This window comes from Lonchura striata, chromosome 2 (assembly GCF_046129695.1).
Source record: "Lonchura striata isolate bLonStr1 chromosome 2, bLonStr1.mat, whole genome shotgun sequence".
Lineage (NCBI taxonomy): Eukaryota > Metazoa > Chordata > Aves > Passeriformes > Estrildidae > Lonchura > Lonchura striata.
In genome coordinates, this window is record NC_134604.1 from 67,589,204 (window position 1) to 67,611,095 (window position 21,892).

The following is a 21,892-nucleotide window of genomic DNA, read 5'->3' on the forward strand; positions in this document are numbered from 1 at the left end:
AGCAGTGAGGTGGAGTTATGGTAACAAATCATTTGGATAAGAGAATTTCAGGACAAAGAGTTTCCATGGTATTTATAGAAAGAAATACAACTGTTCTCGGAATTTTTCTTTTTTTGCACTCTTGTATGTATGACATGGTCTGAAGAGTTGTGGATTCCCCTCTTGTTTTGTGTGGTAACTATTGGGGTCTTATCTGGGCTCAGGAATCCACATGGCTTTAGCAACATTTGTCCTCCTCCGGAAGCAACAACTACCCCAGAACGAAGGGGAGAAGAGAGCCTTCTCCTTCAAGGGCTGCCTCAGCTGCTGGTGTGCTACCCCAGGGGACAGTTCCCTTTGCCCCTCCCAGTCTGGCAGGAGGTATGAAGAGATACCCAGCTCTGAGGCAAGGCCATGTAGTCAAACAAATGTTTTGAGGAAATAAAGAGGGCGTTTAAAAAGCCATGCCTGCGAGATAAGCCATTACTTGATTAATGCCTTACCTAGGGCATGCTTCCCCTTGCAAGACAGATGGTTTTGTTTCTACCTATTCTTTGAACGGGTAATAAATGCTAATGTTTTTATCACCATCTAACAAGGAGGAGGTGGAAGAATCTACCATAAACATATTACTATGCACTATGGATTCTTGTCCTTTCTTCTCTATTAATAGCATTAGCTACTTAAGTTTTAACATGGACTTAATGAATCACCAGTTTAACATGACCCATGCCAATTCAGATATACTCCTAGAATAAGTGTGCTGCCATGATTAAAGTTTAAATTTCAAAAATTAATCTGCAAAAATCTAGCAAAAAACCAAAGTAAGATTTCAGTGACATGTTTGTATGCTGATCTGATTTTGGTTGTGGAGGTTGAGAGTTCTATTGCACTACTGAATAGCAATTTTTCCTCATCTGTAGACTGAGACCTCCCAGTAGTTTTCTAGAAGAAATTATGATTTTTCATGAATGGAAAATATGTAAAACTAATTAAGGAGCACTACTTGCCACTCTGAGATGTGGGTAATAATAGAGCTCAAATATTTTCTACTGAGATCATACTCCTTGATGACAAGCAATGACTTGCCATTGAATAGGTCAAATACAAAATTTTATTTGAATGTCAATAATTGAAACTTCTACTTTGTGCTGAGAGCATTTCTTTTCATTGTCTTAATTTGTGGTACAGTGTCGCCTTCTGAAGCTACACCTGTATTTGGAAGGGTCACTGTTGCAATGCAATTTCCTTTGGTATTCTTAAGCACTGCCTGTCTCACAATTTCCCTCTGTCCCAAGTGTTGGGGACAGAACTAAGATTGTTAAAGCTCAAGGTTGTGTATGGCTTTAACATTCAAGTGCAGGTTGCCCAGTGGGGCTGTTAACCTATTTGGCTTTACCAATTGACAGTATACCCCACAGCTGGTTTATAGGAGACAGGGGCACATTGTTTATCCTGGCCTGGGGATTAACTAGGAAGAAAAGAGGAAACATTCTGAAAGCTGGGAAAAAAATACTCAAGGCTACAGCAGGCTGATGCTGGCTTGTTTATGGCTTGTCTTTTGCTATACTACCAGACTGACAGCTACTCTGTGCCCATATAAATATTCTCCAGACATGACTCAACAGAGCTGTACTCAATGTAAATACAGAGAAAGGAAGTCAGTGCTTACAGCTCTCTCATCCTGCTGCTGGTGGTGCTATGCGAGGAATGTGTTTTAATTACAGTATAAAACCTGCCTGGCTTGCTGTTGATACAGTCGGTGGTGCCACTCTACAGCAAGGGGGAGCCATGCAGAGAAGAGTCTCCACATGAACGTCTCAACCCATTTCAAGGGGAGCAGGATGAGGAGCAATGGCCTTTGTGGAGGTGGTGCAGCACTAGTGACTGTACAGAGAGCACTGAAAGGAAATCAGAAGGGCAACCACTTTCCTAAGGCTGGGAAACCAAAGGAGAAAGAATTTGAAAACTTATGTTTTTAAAGGATTTCTTTATTACAAGTATAGTTTTAATGTAATTTTTAAATTAGGAATACAAGCTTCCACTGTGAAGAAGACACTTGACTCTGGAGGATTCAATGTCAAAAAGAGCTCTTCATTTGAAGAGCTAATAGCTCTTAGGAGTATTTGGACCTGAAAAGAGACTGAAGAACCTCAAGGTCCTGTTTAAGGTTCCTACAGCAACCTTCAATGGCTTTCACCATCACTAAAGATCATATGATTGTTTACTCAGAGCCTCCATGAGCAAGCAAGATGAGGAAGCAGCTTGACATAGCAGGGCCTATGTTTGCTCTGAAGCCTTAAGTGAGTGTGGGAGCAGCACCTGGCTTTTCAGGCTCCTGCAAATTTGTGAATAGCCAGTATCAGAGATGCCTGAGGGTTTTTAATAAATCCTTCGGCAGATGCTAGTTAATTTATGTAGAGAGGTGAGTGTCAACCTCTTCTCCAGAGTACCAGTTGATAGTATAAGAGGAAATGGTCTCAAGTCATGCCAGGGAAGGTTTAGATTTAGAAAAACAGTTTCCCAGCATTGGAACAGGCTGCCCAGGAAAAGGGTGGACTCACCATTCCTGGAGATATTTAAAAGATGTGTACATTTGGCAGGGAGGAAAATGGTTTAGTGGTGGCCTTGTGTTAGATTTGGGGTTAGACTCGATGATCTCAAAGGTCTTTTCCAGCCTAAAAATGATTCTGTGAATACAGAACTGTCCTCTCCCTGGACAAGAGGGGAGACTGAAGGCAACTCAGCAGGGAAGGCACAGATTTGAGAACCCCATAGTAAGATGTTGTCCTGAAAGTGATCTGACAATGGGGGCAGCAATATCAAGCAGCCTTGTGTTAAAGAGCAGAACCTTGGAGCCCCAGAAACAGCACTGCATCAGCACTATACTCCACAGGTGAAAAATGTAAGGAGTAAGCAATGAACATGAGAAAACCTTTGCAGCAAGATGATCCCATTCACTATTAGAGGAATGCATACAAATTTGTATCAAGAACAAGATCCTTATATAGCAGATGGTACCTTATTATGCTGGAAAACCCATTGTGGAGTTAGTCTTCTGATTTCCCTCAATGGGATCTAAATAAATTTTCCTCTCACCTTCACAGTGGAAAATCCAACTGGCTGATGAAGGAATCTGCTTTAAGTTGTATCAGCTTTTGTTTTAGTGTTAAATATTGGTTTTTTTGAAGTAATGCTATTTTCTGCCAAATTCTGCTTGTATTTTTTAGTTATAAATAACAGATGCAGAGCTCCCAGTAAGTTGCTGGCACACTTAATCTCTTTGGGCAGCTGGGCAACAGAAGAGTTAGAACAGTGAAAAGTTTTTGAAAACTTACCTCAGCCAGATATGTAACCATACTCAAAGTAATATCAGCAAATGCTTCATGAAGGTAACGGCAAACCACATTTACCCAGGTAGCACAGTCCCTTGTATAGCTGTGTGTTTTATAAAGGGTCATGACATGTGCAAGGTTTGATAGCTTGGGATTCTTCTCCTCCAAACAAACCTAATTAAATATAGACATCAAAATATATCAAGAACAAGGCAACTGCATTTACAGGGTTTGAGGATGTACAAACCAGCAAATTATTTTGATACCTGAGCAATCCTTTCGGCTATATCTTTACAAAACTGGTTTGGGCTGTCAAAATGCTGAATTAAATGAGGCAGGAGACACAAAACATTCAGTGGAAATCCTAGAACAAGAAAATACAGAACAAAAGATATATTCTGGACAGCAAGAGCCGCAGTGATCTTTAAATTGGTGTTTCATAGGAGGTCACAGTTTCAATATTACATTAGCCATAAACTCACACAGACCCCGTCAAGCTGGTCGTACCACTGGCCATACCACACTTGTCATAAAGGGGCCTTAATTTGAAAATCCAGTATGTCATTTAGGCAACAATACTCTTATAAAGCGTGAGCCTATTTCTGCAAGCACTACTGCACATTTATGCTAGAGATAATTTTTATCTTTTCCACTTAACTGGCTTATTGACAGTCTTAACCAGTGGCATTTTCACTACAGCTGCTAAAACACAAAAAAGAAATTCAGTGAGTATTGATTAATAAACAACTGTTCTGGTCAGCTGCCAGGCACAGCTTCCACTGTTTTACATTGTTCAAGATAATAATAATGCACCAGGTTCCAGGTGCTGTAATTAGCTCAAGTGCTGTCTGGAACTGGGATTCAGATCTTCTGCACCAACTCATAGCTCAAAGTGGTTGATGAAATACCTGCAGCAGCTGTAACAGAGAGCTATAACAAAAGCTGCTCTAATTCAGGTGGGAGCTCAGAAGTCAACTAATTGTATCTGGACACAATCTGGTTTTTGAAAAAAAAAGGATTTTTTCTATGAAAATAATTTTCTAATGGTTCATTCCCTCTCCTTCTACACAAATAAACAAGTTGCTGAAATTAGGATCATGGTTTGCCTACTCTTCCTTTGTATTCAGGGAAAATGAAAGATACCTTCAGATAGTACTGTCATAGTAATTCAATGTGTGAATTGCCCAACCAAAGCCTGGAACACAGGTACCACACAGGTGCTTAGAGATGGGCAGGCTGTTCATGGCATTCATTCCTTTACTCTGTGTCTAGGCTTGTTATGACTAAGTTGTAAAGCCTCGACATTTGTCTTAGTATCTGTGTTTCTGACCAAAAGAGAGGAGTAAAAATCTAGAACAATGCAGAAATTCTCCTCAAGAAATATAATTAAGAAGCAGCCACAACCTCAGATAAATAATGGGGATTTTTAAAATGCTATCTTATTTCCCTATAACCTAGGCCTCTCTCCTCACTCACTATTGTGCTATTGTAGTTTATCTAGAATGTACAAGGGTTTTTGATATTTATATTTTTTCGTGAAAATACCAGAAAACACGAATTTAAAATCAAGCAGTTTGACATAGTCTGAAAATAATTGAACAGAAAAACTAACCAAAGTAGTTAATGGAATTTTTGACAGTATCTCCTTACATGTTTACTTTGTCACCAATCATAAACTTTATATGATGCTAAAGACCTAGAAATTAAATGCTAAATATTATATGATTTTTCTCCTCCATAACCTTATTGTGTATTGGATTCACTTTCTAGAAACATATCATTATTTCTATGAAATTTCAAAAAAAGCTCACTCAGCTCAAAGCAAAAGGAAATTATGCTATATTCCAAGAGAAAGAAAAACTGCTATTTTTGGTTTTGTTGAGATAGCTGAATGAGGTCTGTCACCAAATGTCAATGCAACAGAAACTGAGAGACAGGAAAGCATAATGGTTTTACCTATAGCTTGAGAGGAATCCACCATGGATATTCGAGACACTGGTGTCAGCAAACTAAAGAGCTGGAGTGTGAGGTCAGTGGTAGTAAGGGAAGTGAATCCTTTCAGGAGTAGCTGCTGAAGTCCTGAGAAGTCTGCCCATTTTAGCTGCCCTTGCAGCTTCTCTAATTTCTCCCGGTTTTCAGCTTTATCTAGTGGCAAATGAGCCAGAAGTTTATTCAGCAACCGCAGTGCCATTAGGTACTCGAACTCAAAATCTGATTCCATCAAAGCCACAGCAACCCAGAAGATGGTAGCCAGCAGGTTGGTTGGATTGTTAATATGGGATGGATCGGTGAGACTGTCCTTTAGAGAGGATGAACTTCTGGTTTTAGAGGACAGGCCTTGCTGGGTGCATGCTTGAATTCTGTCTAGGGTGGCACTGCGTGGTGGGTCCGAGGACCTGTCCACATCTCCAAACTTTTTGGGTACAGAGAAGCTCCTCTGGTGTCTACTTCGCTCAGCAGTGGCTGTGTTGCCACCTGCAGGATTCATATTCAGCTGCCCTGTGCTCTTCCGGTTTGCAGTCAGTTTGGTGTTTGATGTTAAATCTGGTGAAGATGAACTGAAACCAAGATTTAAAACATCCATTACATTGTGTGATGTGAATGCACAGCTTGAAAGGGTACATATTAGATGCAAGCTAGGTACTTTTCAGACTGTAAATAAATATTTACATAGAAGAAATAGAACACCAAACCATCTATTGCAGCCTGCCTTCTTTTTTCAAGAAGACAGACAGGCCCACAGACCTGACAGAGATGAGATTCACATGGCACTGCACCAAACCAGAGCAGGACAGCCTATAGTCTACATGGGAAGAATGACATGGGGATAAGAAATACAGAGCTGTGAAGTGACTTACGGCCATTCCCAATGGGACAGTGGCAGAACTGAAAATAATTTTGGTTTTAGAATGCCCTCATTAATGGAGCAAGCCCCGAATTTGGTACAGCTGGCAGGCAAATGCACAATTGCTTGCTGGGTAATGTGAGAACTGTGGGCAGAAAAACCAGCATGTCTTAAGCAGAACTATGAATACACCCCGTTATTCTCAAGAAACCTGTCATGTGGTTGCCCAAGCTCTTGCCAATACAGGTGCTTCTGAAAATTTGTTGTCACTGCATACTATCCTGCCTGTATCCTCAGATCTCTTCAAGATGGTTTACAGAAAGTGTAGGTGTTTCAATTTCAATGACTAATGCCTCCTCATGGACTACCATGTGATAATCCAGACAATACCTATCAGTTATCTGCACAGAGGAATGTGTTGTGCTGATACATGCAAGGGAAAGTTTGTTCTGGAGAAAAGCTAATTCCTGACTCTGATCCCATTTCTAACTCATACACTATGAGTCTCTACTGTCTATAGTACTTGAAGAAAATCTTATTCTGGAATCAAGTGTCAGAAAGCATCCCACTGCTTTCTGGAGTGTTTCCTACTCTTTGTTCCATCTTGCTATTTGCTGAAATGTACACTCAAGAAACATAAACAGCTCTTAGTTTAGAAAACAGAAGTGTATTTACCCCTCTCTACTCTGTCCCAGGCACTCCTTGGGTCCTGCCATGGCACAGCACCCTGCCTGCTAGCTTCAGAAATGACAGCTTTGTGCTGCACATAAAGCATGATAACTTATGGATATTAAAAATATTTACCTATTCTGTTGTTACTATTAGGAATCAGATTGACATTCATCTCCCTCAGTACCATCAACAGCCACACTACAGAGGGAGCCTGTGACTTCCATGTACAAAGGTCTACTTTCAGGCCAAGGGTTCCATAAAGAAGGTCAACACATCAAGCAAAATCCACGTCTATGTGGGAAAAAAATTTTCCCTAATTTTATTGAGAAGAAACCATGATCATTTATTCCTGGGGAATACTTGACCAGAGAATGACACCCTGTATGAAACCAGTACTACAGAACCCATGTTCCTTCCCAGATACATTTTCAGGTTTATGACACAAAGGTGCAAAAATACAGTATTTTTAAAGGATATTAGGTTATAGCCAAGAGGCAGCAAGGTAGAATTTACAGCATATTATAAAGTTTTATTAGTTCTGTCAACATTATTTCAACTATGGCAAAATTTGGCTGAAATGTGCTCACAGTCTGGTTCTCGGAAGGTTACAAATGAGGTTAGTCTTATCAAAATTATTTTTTTGCTGTTAGACTGCAGAACTGCACACTTAATGTCATGAAACATTGAAAAAAATGTAGTTAGGAGAACAGATTCTTACCGTGATAACACCGTCAAAAGATCACTGTTCTTCAAACAGTCAGAGAGATTATCCACTGCAGCTTCCAAAGTAAGTAGTGCCTCCATTACATATCCCTACCAATGCAGGAGGTTAAGCATTTTAACCAGACATTCAAAAAGTAACATTTAAAAATCTTCGGTTCATAAAAGGAGCAGGCACCTACTGAAAACCTATAATTTCTCCTGAAAAGAAGCTCCAACATTCATATCAAAGCCACTGTCCTGAACATTAAAATGTCACTACAAGTATGTTTTATTTTCTGCCTCTGAATGATCTGTGAAGGTATGCAAGAAGGGCACATATCAAAGGATTGGTAATGACACACTGAACCTCTGACTTGCAGGTCACTGATTTAAATTCTACACAAGCAATTGTGACAGAGTATTACTGTCATCTTGTGGCAGTTTCATTACCTAAATAAAATATGGAGGTGATGTCAGTCTATTTCTCACTGAAAGCCAGTATTTCTCTTTATTAAGTCTTGAATTTTGCTATAAATAGTCTCTGATTGTAAAATTTCAGTCTATTTAGTTTAAACAGAGTGAACATCATAGCGCTGTGAAAGGTCTGTATCAAATTAAGTCAGTGTAAGCTTTGTATTATTATGGATGGTGCAGATTTCTTTACTCCTAAGCACGTTAACTTCTGAGGAATGAGACAGTGTCTACTCCATGTTATGAGATTACATCACCAGACAGATGATGGATTCCTTAAACCTAAACTAATGAAGTTGAAAAGGAAAAAACTGGTCATAACAAATATTTCACTATGAGTGACAATTACTAAAATTTTCTAGTTGTTCTCTTTAGGGCTATGTAAGATTGTAACAGCCTGATGAAGACTTAGCTAAGGTACATATGATTTCAGCAAACTCAGAAGTAACCTTTTCTGAGGCCAAATTCTACTCTTCATCACATGACTCCAGATCACCTTGTAAAAATGGTAATTTTAAATTAAGTATGCATTGAATCAAGTTCTAAGAAGCATTATTTACACATACATACCTGAATCTCATCTCCATGCTCTCCAATAACTTCCACCAATCTTGACAGGAGGTCAGACAATGCATGTGCAGAAAGGGGCTGCTTTAGGGCCCTGAATATCTGGAAAGAGCGACCAGCGTAATGTCTGGAAGAGCTTGAAAGAGCTGTTTGTAAAGCAACTTCACTCAGATGCTGCTCCAAATGAAAACCTAAGCAAAAGAATTGGATGTCAGTTTTTTCCCCTGTTTTTACTGTGAGTCATAAACAGGCTGAACTTACTCTGTGAGAAGAGTATGCTCGTTAGTGTACGCTGCAAATACTGAGAAATTGAGGTGCGGAAACGTCTGCGCTTTGGAGAATTTAAATTTATTTTGCACAGAATGAAAGAAAATTAACTGAATTAACTGAAAAACAAAATTTTAAGTATGAAATTGCTAATCTGACTTATTTTTTTTTTACAATTCCTGGACAAACTTTCAAGCCAATCACTATTCTTGCTGGCAGCAACAGTTACTTCTGAAAACCCCCAAACCTGAAGTAAAATTGAATTAGGAGTCTTTCTGTTAGCTTCAGAAGGCTTTGGATAAGATCTTTAATCTAAATACTGATGCTGCACTCTGCTTTGATCTTGGAAATTATTTAATTAGTGACTGTGCTGGTTTTCAAAATGCAATCAGCACATTCCCTATGTTCTAAAAACCATAATAAATAAAAAATAAACTTTTATTGCCAGAAGAAATTTAACAAAGTATATTTACTTAGTAAGCTTTGATGTATTTAACTAACAGGACACAGAGGAGATTTTATCTGGCAGAATCAATCAAAAGGCTTTCCACCAACAGCTTTGAAGAAATATTCAATTCAACATTTAGGCAGTTTAATCTAACATGACTGTTTTAAAGCAATTCTTTCATATGTCATACATCCTTGTTAAGACATATTTATTGTGCTTCTGCATAAGCAGATATACTAAGTCACAGGATAAACATTAAGTATGACTGTGAGCGAATATTTTTTTAATTATGAAAGGGAAATATTTACTACCTGATTTGGAATCTTTAAATACAGATACAACATGGCGCAGAAAATTAGTGAGCTGTTCAGCACTCTTGGTATTCTGGTTTTTGGGAGTGATATCTTCATGGCACCATAGTGGACCAAATGCCCTTAAAGAAATACATAACAAAATGCAAAATTTCTTTGAGTAATCTGAAATAAATGTTATCAGTTAAAATATATAATTTGTACAAGTACTTAGATATTTACAGGGCCATGACCTGGTAAATCAGGTCATGCAACTGAACAGAATTTTAAATAAAAGTAGATAAATATTCCTATGCTGTATTTTAAAATATAATCTATGCTATGTAGACAGCAGCATAAACAAATCCCTGTTTTTCAATTTAACATTGTGCCTAGAATCTGCTGGCTACAGCTGGTAGTTAATATTAGTTCCACTATGGCCTTTCACTATGCACTGTACACTTTATATCTTATTATATAATAATGAAACTGGCCTCTTCTATTTAGTTCATTTCTGAACACAAAACTATCAGTCAATTAAACATTTTATTTCTGTCAGGCAAGATTTATTTTCTGTTTTTTTCTGACACTGTAGTGCTTTTCACTACCTACCTGTAGTGAAGTAAGTATCAATAAAAGAGGAATGGGGTCTGCAATTACTATTAGAGCTCAGTCATTTTCCTTTAAGTTGCTTCATGAAAGCATGCATTTTGAGTACAAACGTATCCTCTGCTTTTCTGCATTACCTGGTTGTCAAAAACTCAATTAATTTGTTTGCCTTCTCATCTGATTCAGCAGCAGCGTCCACGTCTTCAACTTCCTGTGTAATCTGTGGGAGATTTCCACTGCTGCCTCCCAGGCTGATACTGGAGGAGGTGGAGCTGGAGCTCAAGCCGGAGTCTGGCACTGGGGATGACTGGTATTCCCGCAGAAAGTCAAAGCCACCTGCCAGCCAAAAGGGAGGAGATAAAGATGGAATGCACTGTTGGGCAGCTTTGCAGATGAAAGTGTCTGCCAAGCAGCTCTTTTCAGAGTCAGCAGCAGAAACCTTCCACTGGGAAATACAGGGAAAACCTGCAGAACACAACAACCTTCAAATACTGATGGGAGTGAAAATGGTACTTTGTTTCTAGATGTGTAGAATCCAGAATAAAATGAAAACTATCCAAGTCAAGATTTCTTTTTTTTACTGCACAAGGACAACAGTACTTGGAAAACAAATATTCTATGGCATTTTACATTCAGAAGTAGGACTTTTTAAAATGAATTAAGAAGTTGGCAAAGTGCATGCAAAGTTCACTTCTCTGGGCTAGTCTGATATGGAAAAAAACTGCTGGGTAGAATTTTTAGAATGATTATGCTGTCCCAATTTTACAAATGTAATTGAAATCAAAACACAAATGTGGCTTCTTTGAACACCTTTAGTAACTGCACCCACTGGACTAGTCATACAAAATATTTTCAGCATTAGGATGAAACACCTGAGTAAGTGTTCTGCTAGATCAAAACCTTGCCACAGTTTCAGAGCTCAGATTAGAAATCAAGACCTATTTTCTTAAGTTTAGATTTCTAGTCATGTTTAGGCTGTATCTACACAAAAAAATGGCCTTGTGAGAAAAATGGGAGCAGGACAAAATCCATTGCAAATCAGAAGACTTGTTACTTAGTTGCCTGACATTACATGGAACAAACCTGAGCTGAAGCATTTTCAGTTAGGATTCTGTGCTATAGCTACTCACCCACACTCTCACTCTTTATATTAGCTTCTCAAAAACCAGTCCAAATACCAAGTCTTGATAACTTCTTGAACTCCAGAGGGCCAGAATCAGGTTACCAATTACATTTTTTAGATGCAAGAATGAAAACAGTTTTTCATTTTAACAGAAAAGCAGTAATATAATTTTAATGAAAGAATTTTATTCTGTATTTAATAATTCATAGATATGCATTAGGAAAGAAATCCAGCCAATTCCAGACAGGAAATGAATGTGAAATAATTTTTTGCAGAAGTTATTCAGAATGAAATTTCTTTGGCCAAAATACTAAAGAATTTTAAATTTTTCTAAAATTTAATCACTCTAAAATACCTATCCCTTCTGCTCATTACTTTAAAATAATTTTGTAGTGTCTCAGAAAAAATAGTAATAAGTTACCATGTAATATTTTTCATAAAGCCTAATTACTTGTTACTTCCTAAAGAACAATGGAAATGGTACTGATTTGAGAACCTTTACTTTTCACTGAATGATAAAGTTCTTCACCCTTTTACCAATAACTAATCCTACACCCACAACTCTATATTGGTTTTGTGATTCCTTCAAAACTGAACAGTACACTTGCTTTTAGTAATATTATATGACTACAGTAAATCTAGCTAGCAGCTTTCTACAAATTGATTCTAACCAGCTCCTTAAATACAGGTAAATTGCTAAAAGTCATAGAACACTGACCTCATCAGAGGTCTGAAGTAAGATTGCTAATGTAGAAAGAGATTTTGAGACAGAAATGCAATGTGTCAGTGATATAAAGGAGGGCGTGTATCATGTGAAACTTAATTTAATAATGGAAAATCTGAGCTGCACATTCTTGCTGCTCTTCCTGTGCTGGAATTATTTATTAATTTATTTTAAGGGAGAGGAATGATTGTCCTCATTTAAAGTAGCTCTGGATCCCTAAGGGGGAAATCAGGAAGTCACTAGCCCTATTAATTTTAAAATGTTACATTACATATTTTTTGCCTTACATTAGGTAACTTTCTCAATATCATGAAAAGTTGCCTAATAATAAATTACATGCATCCCTAGGGTAGTTCACACAGAATTAGTATTAATGGGAACTGTTCCTATTTGACACTTTATTACTTTGACTTATCAAGACCTGACAGTATGATACAGTGCTCTTCTTTTGCTTCATTACCTGTGTAAAGATATTCAGGTAAGTATGCTGGTTGTACTGTCAGAGTCTTGGTCTCATTCATCTCTCTGGTCTGGAGAAGCACAGATGCAATGGCTTGATAGTTGTTATTGCAAGATAATGCAATCAAAAGGTGAAGCAGTAACTTTTTACTGTGTTCAAAGACCTCTGGGCGGTAATGGTCAAGGCCTAAAAAGAAAAGGTTACAGCAATCTCTGAATATGAAGTAATAATAAACAAGTTCACATTCCAGAAATAGCAAAAATTCCAAGGCAGTTCATGATAACAGTACAAACAAACAAAAGATGTAGCATTTCCAGACATAGTTACCAGTGCTCTCACTTAAATATATGTGTATATTTAGTTTCCATACTGAAGTCCCACACATGAGGTACAATGAATGAGTGGCAATACAGCTTTATGCATTGTCTCACTGCAGTTAATATGACAAGCCTGGAAAACCTTTAAAGATGAGGTATTCTTGATGGTGGTTGTAATTACATTGCTTACCACAGTATCTGGCTTTCTAACACAGACATCAGTTTTAGAATGAGTGCAAACTGTAAGAGGCAGGTACTGATTAATTAAAAAAGAAACTGATAGACAAATCACTTAAAAAAGAGCTTTAGCTACCCGTGAGCAGCATGAGACATTAGCCTCTAACTCAAACTGAAGGTCTAACACTGCAAGACTCTGATTTGGTTTACACTACTGCCATCTGTAAGATTTTAAAACAGCCAGAATAGTTCACAAATTACAAATACAAAGGAAACAGATATTTCTGCACTCTGTTTTAGTAATCTCATTTTGATTCTCTTTCAGTACCCCACAGTATATTGAAACATACTTTCTTCTGTTTGAGAGTAGTTTCAGTGTTGAAAAAGTTAATTCTTTTCTTGTATACCTTTTCAAAAAAGCAGCTTCTTCATAACACTGTGTGGCAGCAGCCAACATATCTTTCAAGTCAGGTGTTTTCTAATATACTCTAGTCATGCTGGTTCTTGTTTGGCCTGCAATAACGAAGCTGCTCATACTGCCATCATCTGAACACTATGCCCTTGGCTCCTAAAAGCAATTCTTTGAAGGTCCCATGACCCTTACTCATCTCCCAGTAACCTCCTCCAAAAGAACTGTGGCCATTCTGCCCACTTCTATTTCAGACTCCAAAGGTTTCTGCTCCTATTCACCTTTCTCCATCTACTTCCACCTGCCAGGAGATAATGAACTCATCCTACCTGCTTTCAACATACATTTCAAAGGATATAAAAAGGTCTTTTAGTTGAAAATAAATTCTACATTGGCAACAGTGGTAGCTGAAATCCTATTAAACCCCAAGTTGTATAAAAGTATTGGCACAGATCTGCCACCTAGGAAGTGAGAAGGACAGTTCAGTCTTGGTGCATGTCCAGTGCTGGTCCCTTCTTTAGCCTGAAAGATTTCCAAGGCGGGTAAGCTTCTGTGACATGGACACATTTCCATTGGAAAGGAGTCTAGTGTTCAACTAATTCCACACCGGTTGAAAAAGAGCAGTGATTTTCATGCACCAGAGATAGGCAAGTTCAAACCAGCAGTCTGCCTCCCTGCTTCACCAACAGTGCTACAAACCATTCAACAACCTATTAAACACGCAGACATTGCATAATTATTTCATTTTAATATTTTCTCACTCCTTCCAATAAATGAAAGGATACCAGCTCTCCAGCTAGCCAACATACTAGTCTGCTTTTCAGTCATAGGCATCTGCCCGCTCACATTCCAACAGGACAGCAATACTTTATTTTTAATTACATTCATACCTTTGGCTAATGTGTGGCATAACTTCCTTACAACATCACAAGAGCTCTACTACAGAATAGAAAAATTTTCCACAGGAGGTATAACAGCTCTAGAGAAGCTGACCTTGAAGCCTGAAAGTGATCTCACTTTAGTTACCACTAAACCAGTTACATTTAGTTACTAGTTACATCTAATTTTAATTTCACATTTCAGAATTGATAGTTTTTAGCCAAGGGATTGTCTTACATGGTATTAATAAATTTCTATTTATTCATTATTAAAAATCTGTAATGATGAAACCTTATTGCACAAACAACTAAAGGTATTTTTCTAACTGATTACTAGTATCATAACTCTGTTTCTGCATATGTTTATTTGCATGGTTCCCTTATGGCTCTTTAAAGCTTTCGTAACTGCAGTGGTCACACACTGCTCTGTACTACTCCCTCTTATGTTCTTCATTTATTCTTGTGACAATTTCTAAGTGAAAGTACCAGTTTTCTTACACTTGTTACAAATCATAGTAAAGATGTTGTTTGATCAGTTAATCATTATTGATTTGATCCATAAAATTACCCAGTTCTCTTTCAGCTCCCTCTTACACTTAGGAAGTCCACAGAAATAGACAAAAAAAAATAAGAATGCTGTTATGGGCAGCCACAAAATAAATTTAAATTTAAAGCGAAATATATGTGAAATATCATATTGAAACTGACTCTGGAAGTCACATTCAACATAGTACTGGTTTGTTAGTCCTGCATTTCATAAGAAGTTTGTGAAATCAATGCACTGATATACAAAACCCTATTTCACAAAAAAATTTAAACAGAACAGCTGGTAACAGAGCAGCAGTAAAGGAGAACAAGTACCTTCTTCAACATATACTTCATTTTACCACTGTGCTGTAACATCCCAGTTTAATCTCTTTTTGCCTGCTGATCAGCAAATCTTTCCAGACTGACTGTGAATACTTAGTGGTAACTATGGTGACTGAATGAGAAGTGAACTGTGATCTGAGGTATAATAAATTTATTTCACAACTATCTGTGTTTATTTGTGAACATTATTATTTATCAACCACGGAAGTCAGGGAATAGCTTTGTAATGTTGAATACCCCTGTGTGCTATAACATTAGGCCACTCACTTCTGGTAATTTTGAATGGCAGGACAAGGAAGGTAACAGCCTCCAGATGAACTATACTACAGTCAGGAACAGACACAGCAGTGGGGAAAAAGCAGTGCCTCAGTGCTCAAGCACATAAGGGAGCACATTGATGATAAAGTACTCCATCGGCAGTGAAATTAATGAAGCTTTGCTTTCCAGTGGTCAGTATCCTACCTCCACTACCTGTGCAGTACAGCTGTCCTGGCTCTCTTACAGACTATTTTTGCAAAGGCAAGAGACAGCACAGGTGTGTGTAGTACAGGTCCAAGGTATTGCAGACTGTCATCACCAACCAAGCTGGTCAAAGGCATGAGTTTCACCTCCTTTTCTTGCAGGGCCCATGCCATACATTTTTATACAGATATTTTAGGAAGCCATTCATCTTTAATTTTCTACACACCTCTTGAATTTGGCTGAAATCGGCCAAAATATTCAAAAACTTCATAGTTTTGAGACTAATTTACAGTTTGAGACTAATTTACTGCGACTGCCTTGGGCTTTTTCTTGTAGGGTGGAGGGAGGAAATCATAAAACATGTCAGAAACACAGTACCATAGCTTCAGCAAAACTAAAGTAAAAGGGGGGAGTACATTTATATTTTCTTTCTTGTTCCATTGGTCTTACCTAAAAAGAGAGCATGTAGCAATAAAGGGAGGTGAAGAGCCCAATCTTCTCTCACACTGTGATCCACTACCATCTCAGTCATGAAGATAACAGCAATATTGCACCTGGAAGTTAAACCAGAGCATCAGTTTCAAAGCCCTTGCAAATGAGAAAGCACAAAAAGGATGCTTATTTCTGAAGAAATAAACAGTCTATAAATTTTCAGATTTGTGGCATTTCTTCTCAATATAATTAATGCTGAAGCACTTTACTTACAGTCAAGCAAACAAGTACCCATTACTGAAAAAAAAAATAATATTGTTAATATAAATTATGTAAAATAGGAATTTCAGAATATGCATGGCCTAGTTAGAATAAAAGATCAAAGTACTGTGAATAACAGGCACAGAGGCCTGGGAAAAAGAAATTGTCCTTTTCTGTTTCAGTTGTTTAATGAGTCTTATTCTTATCAGTGATGTTCTACATTGTAAATAGGCTTTCTGGTAGAAATCTGCTAGAATTGTGAGCTTTCACTGCATGTTGATTTTTGCACTGGAAATTATCAGAAATTGACTATATGATTTTCACATGTTCTGAATGGTGGGACAGTTGGATTGGTGTTGGTCAGCTACTAAGAGGAAGCATCTCACAATCTGAAATGTCAGAATGAGAAACTGCTCACCTATGAAGGGGTCCCCGGGGTGTGATGGTTTCTGGGAGATAGTCCACGAGTGGTGCCCAACATCCTCCATTGTAAGGCATGGGCAGGGGATGTGGCTGTTTGGTTTCAACAATATTCAATAACCAGCTTGTGTATGGAGAAACAGGATCATCTGCATGGAAAGGCATTCCAAAAAGTGCATAAAACTCAAGTCTGATTACCTATTTTTGCAAAATATTACAAGAGATTTTATGCTAACATATGAGTTCAGCTGTTTGGAACAATGTGATAAAATGTCATGAGGTTTGCAAATTCCTGTGTTCAATAACAAGTGATGCATTTTTCATCCCTCTTTCATGCTGCTGGAAATTAAAGAGATTCCAGGCAGACAGCACTGAATGGTAGCAGTGGCAGCTGAATCCCTGCTGTCACTTAGTAGTTTTGGATTCAGATCACAAAGCACCAAGCAACAGACTTTCTCTTCAAAAATGAGGGAAAAGTTCAGCCAACAAAGCTGCTGTCAGAAGCCATCTGCTGCAAGGAGCAGAGTACCAGTGACACATTCTTGCAACTCCCCACCACTGCCCTGCTGAGTGACTCTACAAAGGCAGAAGTTTAATGTCCTGAATTAGCAAGGAGGCATAAGGAATGTAAAAAACATCTTCAGGGTAATTTTCTTTCAACAGGGATGAATTATATCTTGCATTTCTCAAAAATGTATTTAATTTTGCTTTAGTGTGACAGCTGCTGTTTGTTAATGAGTGTTAGAGTTTTGCCTCCCACCTGTTTATCTGCAATGATGTGGGTCAAGTAAGTTATTTCCACCACTTTCTGTCTTGTCTCAGCTGCACAGTTTCATTCATCTCTCCTGTATTTTGTTCCCTCTCATTCCTCTCAATTTTACTACTGTTCAGTTTTTATTTCTGAGGTCTGGCAGTCTGTGATACACTGGCATGAAAGTATCCTTTCTTGGTCTGTTTTTGATATACATTCAAATATTGCCCTTTATGAATTTTTAATGAGTGCTTTTTTTTGTTCTGTTTCTTTCTTTTGTGTTTTTGTTTGTTTGTTTATTTTGTTTTGGTTTTGTTTTGTTATGCTTTTGTATTTTAGGTAAGCTTGAAAACTCAGCATTTTCCTTTTATTTTTTTTTAACAGCATGTATCTGATGCTTGTCAGCTTTCCCACGGGAAACAAAACTGTTTTGATGCCTACAAAAGTATCAGAGCTGGATTTTTCTAATGTACATCACTTCTTAGTTTTAGAATAAGATCTTCAGAGTTCCAGATCTTCAGGATACTTTCAGTGCAGTACCTGCTTCTCCAATTATTTCAAAAATAACAGCTTTATAACTTCCATTTTTAAGTGTTGGTCTTTTAAGGAACACTTTATAGCTTTATGATTTAGACCTCTACTTAGATTCTCTGGAGCATGATTGATCAGTTACAGATAAAGAAGAATAAAATGACTTAATAATGTAGCAAAGTATGGCATTTTCACATATTCTTAACCAGAATTAACCAGATAATGTCTGCCAAATGCTTTTCACAGAAAAAGCACTGCACAGGAACTACTTATTTCTACCATATTAAGTGTTTCACAGAAAACTGCTTCACGAAGTTCACACCAAGACCTAGATCCTCACTTCTGTTTTCACAGGTTTATGTGCAGACTGAGAAAAAAAAAAGGAAAGAAGCACCTTGAAGGCAAACATATAATCCGTGCCTGAACAAAAAGGTTTGTGTTCTGCAGAATGGTGTTCTGTATTTATATCCTCAGTAATACATGAATGTTAAAGTAGATTGGAGAGAGGGCAGAAGCCATACCACAAAATCCTTTGCAGCCTGGGCTGCCTGTCTGAGGGAGTAAGTTGGAAGTTGCATTATGTTTCTTGTAGAATGACAAGAGATATAAAAATTACTTTATTTTATTAGAATTCTATATAAATATCAGTAGCTAAGTAAAATACATCTTATTTTCCTTCTAGGTATTCACATACTTGCTAAAAGATCCCTGTGAGAAGCACACTTTGCATAAATATTCATGGTAGTACAAAACTTGCAGGTATAGGCAGGAAAAAACATTTGGGCACTGGCTGGAGGAGACATTCCAAAAGAGAAAAGAAAATGTCAGTATTTTTTAACTCGTTATCACTCCAAGCTCTTGTCAAAACCAGGTATTTGTGAAGGCTGTTCTGATAATATAAACACTATTCTGTCTTGAAAGATTGTTCATGCAGATCAGATTAGCACCAGTGCTTCAATTAACATCTGGTGAAGCATTTTAAGTAGCTGCAGAACTAGAAAGCCATAAAAAATTCAAGACAAGTTTACTAAACCCCACTGAGTTTTAGATGTTTCACACTTTCTTATGTATTTAAACACTGGAGTTTGTACATATACAATATTTTGTCAGTACTGTGCTTCATAATTATGAATAATAGTTGTTGGTGTACATTAAATTATCCTACTGTTTTGTATTTTACAGTCTTTGAATATTTTGCAGAAGAGTATCACCAGAAATTACTTGGAATAAAAATATAAAAAAATCTTTACTTTTCATGTCAGAATACAGTTCCAAAATGATGTCTGCAATGCCAAACCAAGACATGATGGCTAATATAGTACTTGACCTGCCTATAATAAGCCAGTGATCAAAGTCAATAACAAGGTCTTGCCTTTTTTACATTTGGCTAGGGCCCAGCCAAAATCTGTAAACTGAATTCACTCCAGAAATTAAGCCAAACCATCCAACTCTTCAGTTTTGCACTACTGTACAATAGTAAACTGGTTTTCTTTGGAATCTCTGCTAAGCATCAGTGTCCATTTATAGCCCATTTAGCAGAAATACATAAAGAACAAGAAGCATGCTCAGGAGCCCCATCTCCTCTCTAACACGTTTGCACAGTGCAGCCCAAAACTGGTTGCAGAGTGCACATAAAAGCTAATGAGGAGATAAGACTTCATATTTGGAAACTTGCCTATTTTCATGCTAATATGGCAGCACTTGATTTGGAGGGATATACTGCCAAATGGCACAACTCAAAGTATTTGCTCTAATGCTCTTACAAGTCTTTTGCCTTGCCATGTATGAAAGGCTCAATGTGTTACTTTCTGAAGGATTCTCTGCTGCTGCTTTCTGTGAAGTTCTCTGGCCTTCAGATGGGTTTGACTAAACCAAGATTAAACAAAGTAAATTAATTAAATGAGATATGAAGATAAAATAAGGACGCTCCCTGCACGATGATGCTTCATTACTGTTTATACAGAACATAAACAGAGAGGCTCTGCTGGTCATTAGAATGTTTTCCTCTCCAACCAAAACAGCAGAAATTTCATCAAATTGAATATAACTTACTTTTGTCATCATCGTAAGATCCTCCAGAGCTATTACTGTACCTTGATTCTAGACGGGTATGTGCTCTGATGACATTACTGAACCTTCAAATACAAGAAAAAAAAACTTCACTAATAACACAGACTGACATTAAACATCTGGGCTTTATGTTTATCCTAAAAAAAAAAAAAAAGCATTTCCTTAAGCATCCACTTTTACACAGGAGTAGATAGCAAATGAATCTAATGCTGATTCTTTCCACAAAACATTTTTGCAGCCAGTTTCTGAGAAGTTCTAACAGTGTGCTCCTGTGTCACAAGCCTTTAAAATTAAGCAAAGGAAAACTCTCATGCTGCAAATGTGTGATTTTTTTGAAGGAAGAAATTGCTAAGGATGAACTGAGATATGAACTGATCATAGCTAGTATTTGTCACAGATCAGGTTCATGGATAAAATCCTGCCAAACTGATAAAGCACTCAAAGCACAGTGCTAATAATGTCAATGTTGTGGGTTCCATCCCCATATGGGCCATTCACTTCAGAGCTGGACTCCATGATCCTGTGGGTCACTTCCAGCTCAGAACACTGTGATTCTGTAGCTGACTGGAAAGTCCAAAGCCAAACTCATACAGGTACCAAGCAGGAAAAACTACAGCAGATCCCCCTTCAAGTGGAGAATCCAGCAAATGCCAGAGCAGACCTAATAGAGAAGTTTAGGGATAGGAGAGCCAGAGCAAACTGCTCACAGCTGTCCTCAAATCTGCCACTGATTCATGCTAAGTTGACTTTTCCTGGTGATCTCCTTTGACTTCCCCCACCTTGTGTTCCCAGGGTAATCAGGCCTGAAGTGGAATGAGAGGAGCCATACTGACAGCTCACACACTAGTGGTGATCTAAAAGCACCACCATTCCTGCAGGGCTAGGAAACTAATTACAAATAACCATGGATCAAACAAGACAAGACTGAAGATTTTCTAGACAAAATTCAATTCAATTTCTTACTAATGTTCACACACCTTAGTGCAAGTTATTTCACTACACATCAACATATTACATTGTTTCCAAAGCACGCATGTCCCATAAGCATGCAATAAATTCCCTGTGCAGTTGACAAAAATGCATTGTGAGCCATCCAATACATGGTTTTATATCTATGACCCTCATTAATTCATATGTTGGGGCACGTGAAGTCAATATTAATGGACATTCTAAGATTGACACACTAGTTTTGAAGTGCAGATGCACTTACAGCTGGCTTCAGTAACATAATTGCCAGCAATGAGTTCAGGCAAATTATTTTCCATTTTCTTCTGAGGTATCTTTCAGCAGGATCCTGAATACCAGTATCAGAACTTCGTAATTTTCCTTTCATTTTTATCACAAAGTCTCTGGCAGATCTGAACTCTAAAAACTTTTTTGGAATCACATTTAAAACTTTTTTGGAATCACATTTAAAACTTATTTAAGACAAGAAATCCTGACTTGAACTACTGTAAGAGACATTTGCTCAACTTGGCTGTAAATCAACTAAATAAAAAATTATCTTAAAGCTATGCAGCCATAAACATTCATGCATTCATGTAAAGAATAATAAAAAAATCAGAGGAAAAATGGTTTCATTATCCTTTTAAGTACATTCCTAGTGCATATGTTGAAAAACAACACTTAAGAGTCAAATCTGTTTTACTATCAATTTGAAACTTAGCCATTGAGTGCCATTTTCTATTTACCTTTAAATTAGCAGACACATCTAACTAACCTGACAAAATACTACTCTTATTTGTAACAGGGGGAGAGCAAGTAATTCAAAAGTTTTGAAGTACAGAAAGGTTTGCTCACATAATTATCTCTGCACCTCTAA

General features: G+C 37.6%; 1 protein-coding gene across 11 annotated transcripts in view; it reads right to left on the minus strand.

Annotated features, from left to right (window-relative positions):
* The window catches only part of FRY (FRY microtubule binding protein), a 221,714-nt gene that overhangs the window by 36,033 nt on the left and 163,789 nt on the right, over window positions 1-21,892 (minus strand). For all 11 annotated transcript variants that reach the window (XM_077781437.1, XM_077781443.1, XM_077781442.1 and 8 more), the window contains 11 exons: window positions 20,053-20,135; window positions 16,717-16,867; window positions 16,056-16,159; window positions 12,493-12,678; window positions 10,323-10,521; window positions 9,598-9,719; window positions 8,575-8,762; window positions 7,550-7,644; window positions 5,271-5,872; window positions 3,581-3,678; window positions 3,318-3,488 (listed from right to left, as the gene is read on the minus strand). In XM_077781437.1, the coding sequence (XP_077637563.1) occupies window positions 3,318-3,488; window positions 3,581-3,678; window positions 5,271-5,872; window positions 7,550-7,644; window positions 8,575-8,762; window positions 9,598-9,719; window positions 10,323-10,521; window positions 12,493-12,678; window positions 16,056-16,159; window positions 16,717-16,867; window positions 20,053-20,135 (1,999 nt within the window). The remainder of the gene's footprint in view (window positions 1-3,317; window positions 3,489-3,580; window positions 3,679-5,270; window positions 5,873-7,549; window positions 7,645-8,574; window positions 8,763-9,597; window positions 9,720-10,322; window positions 10,522-12,492; window positions 12,679-16,055; window positions 16,160-16,716; window positions 16,868-20,052; window positions 20,136-21,892) is intronic.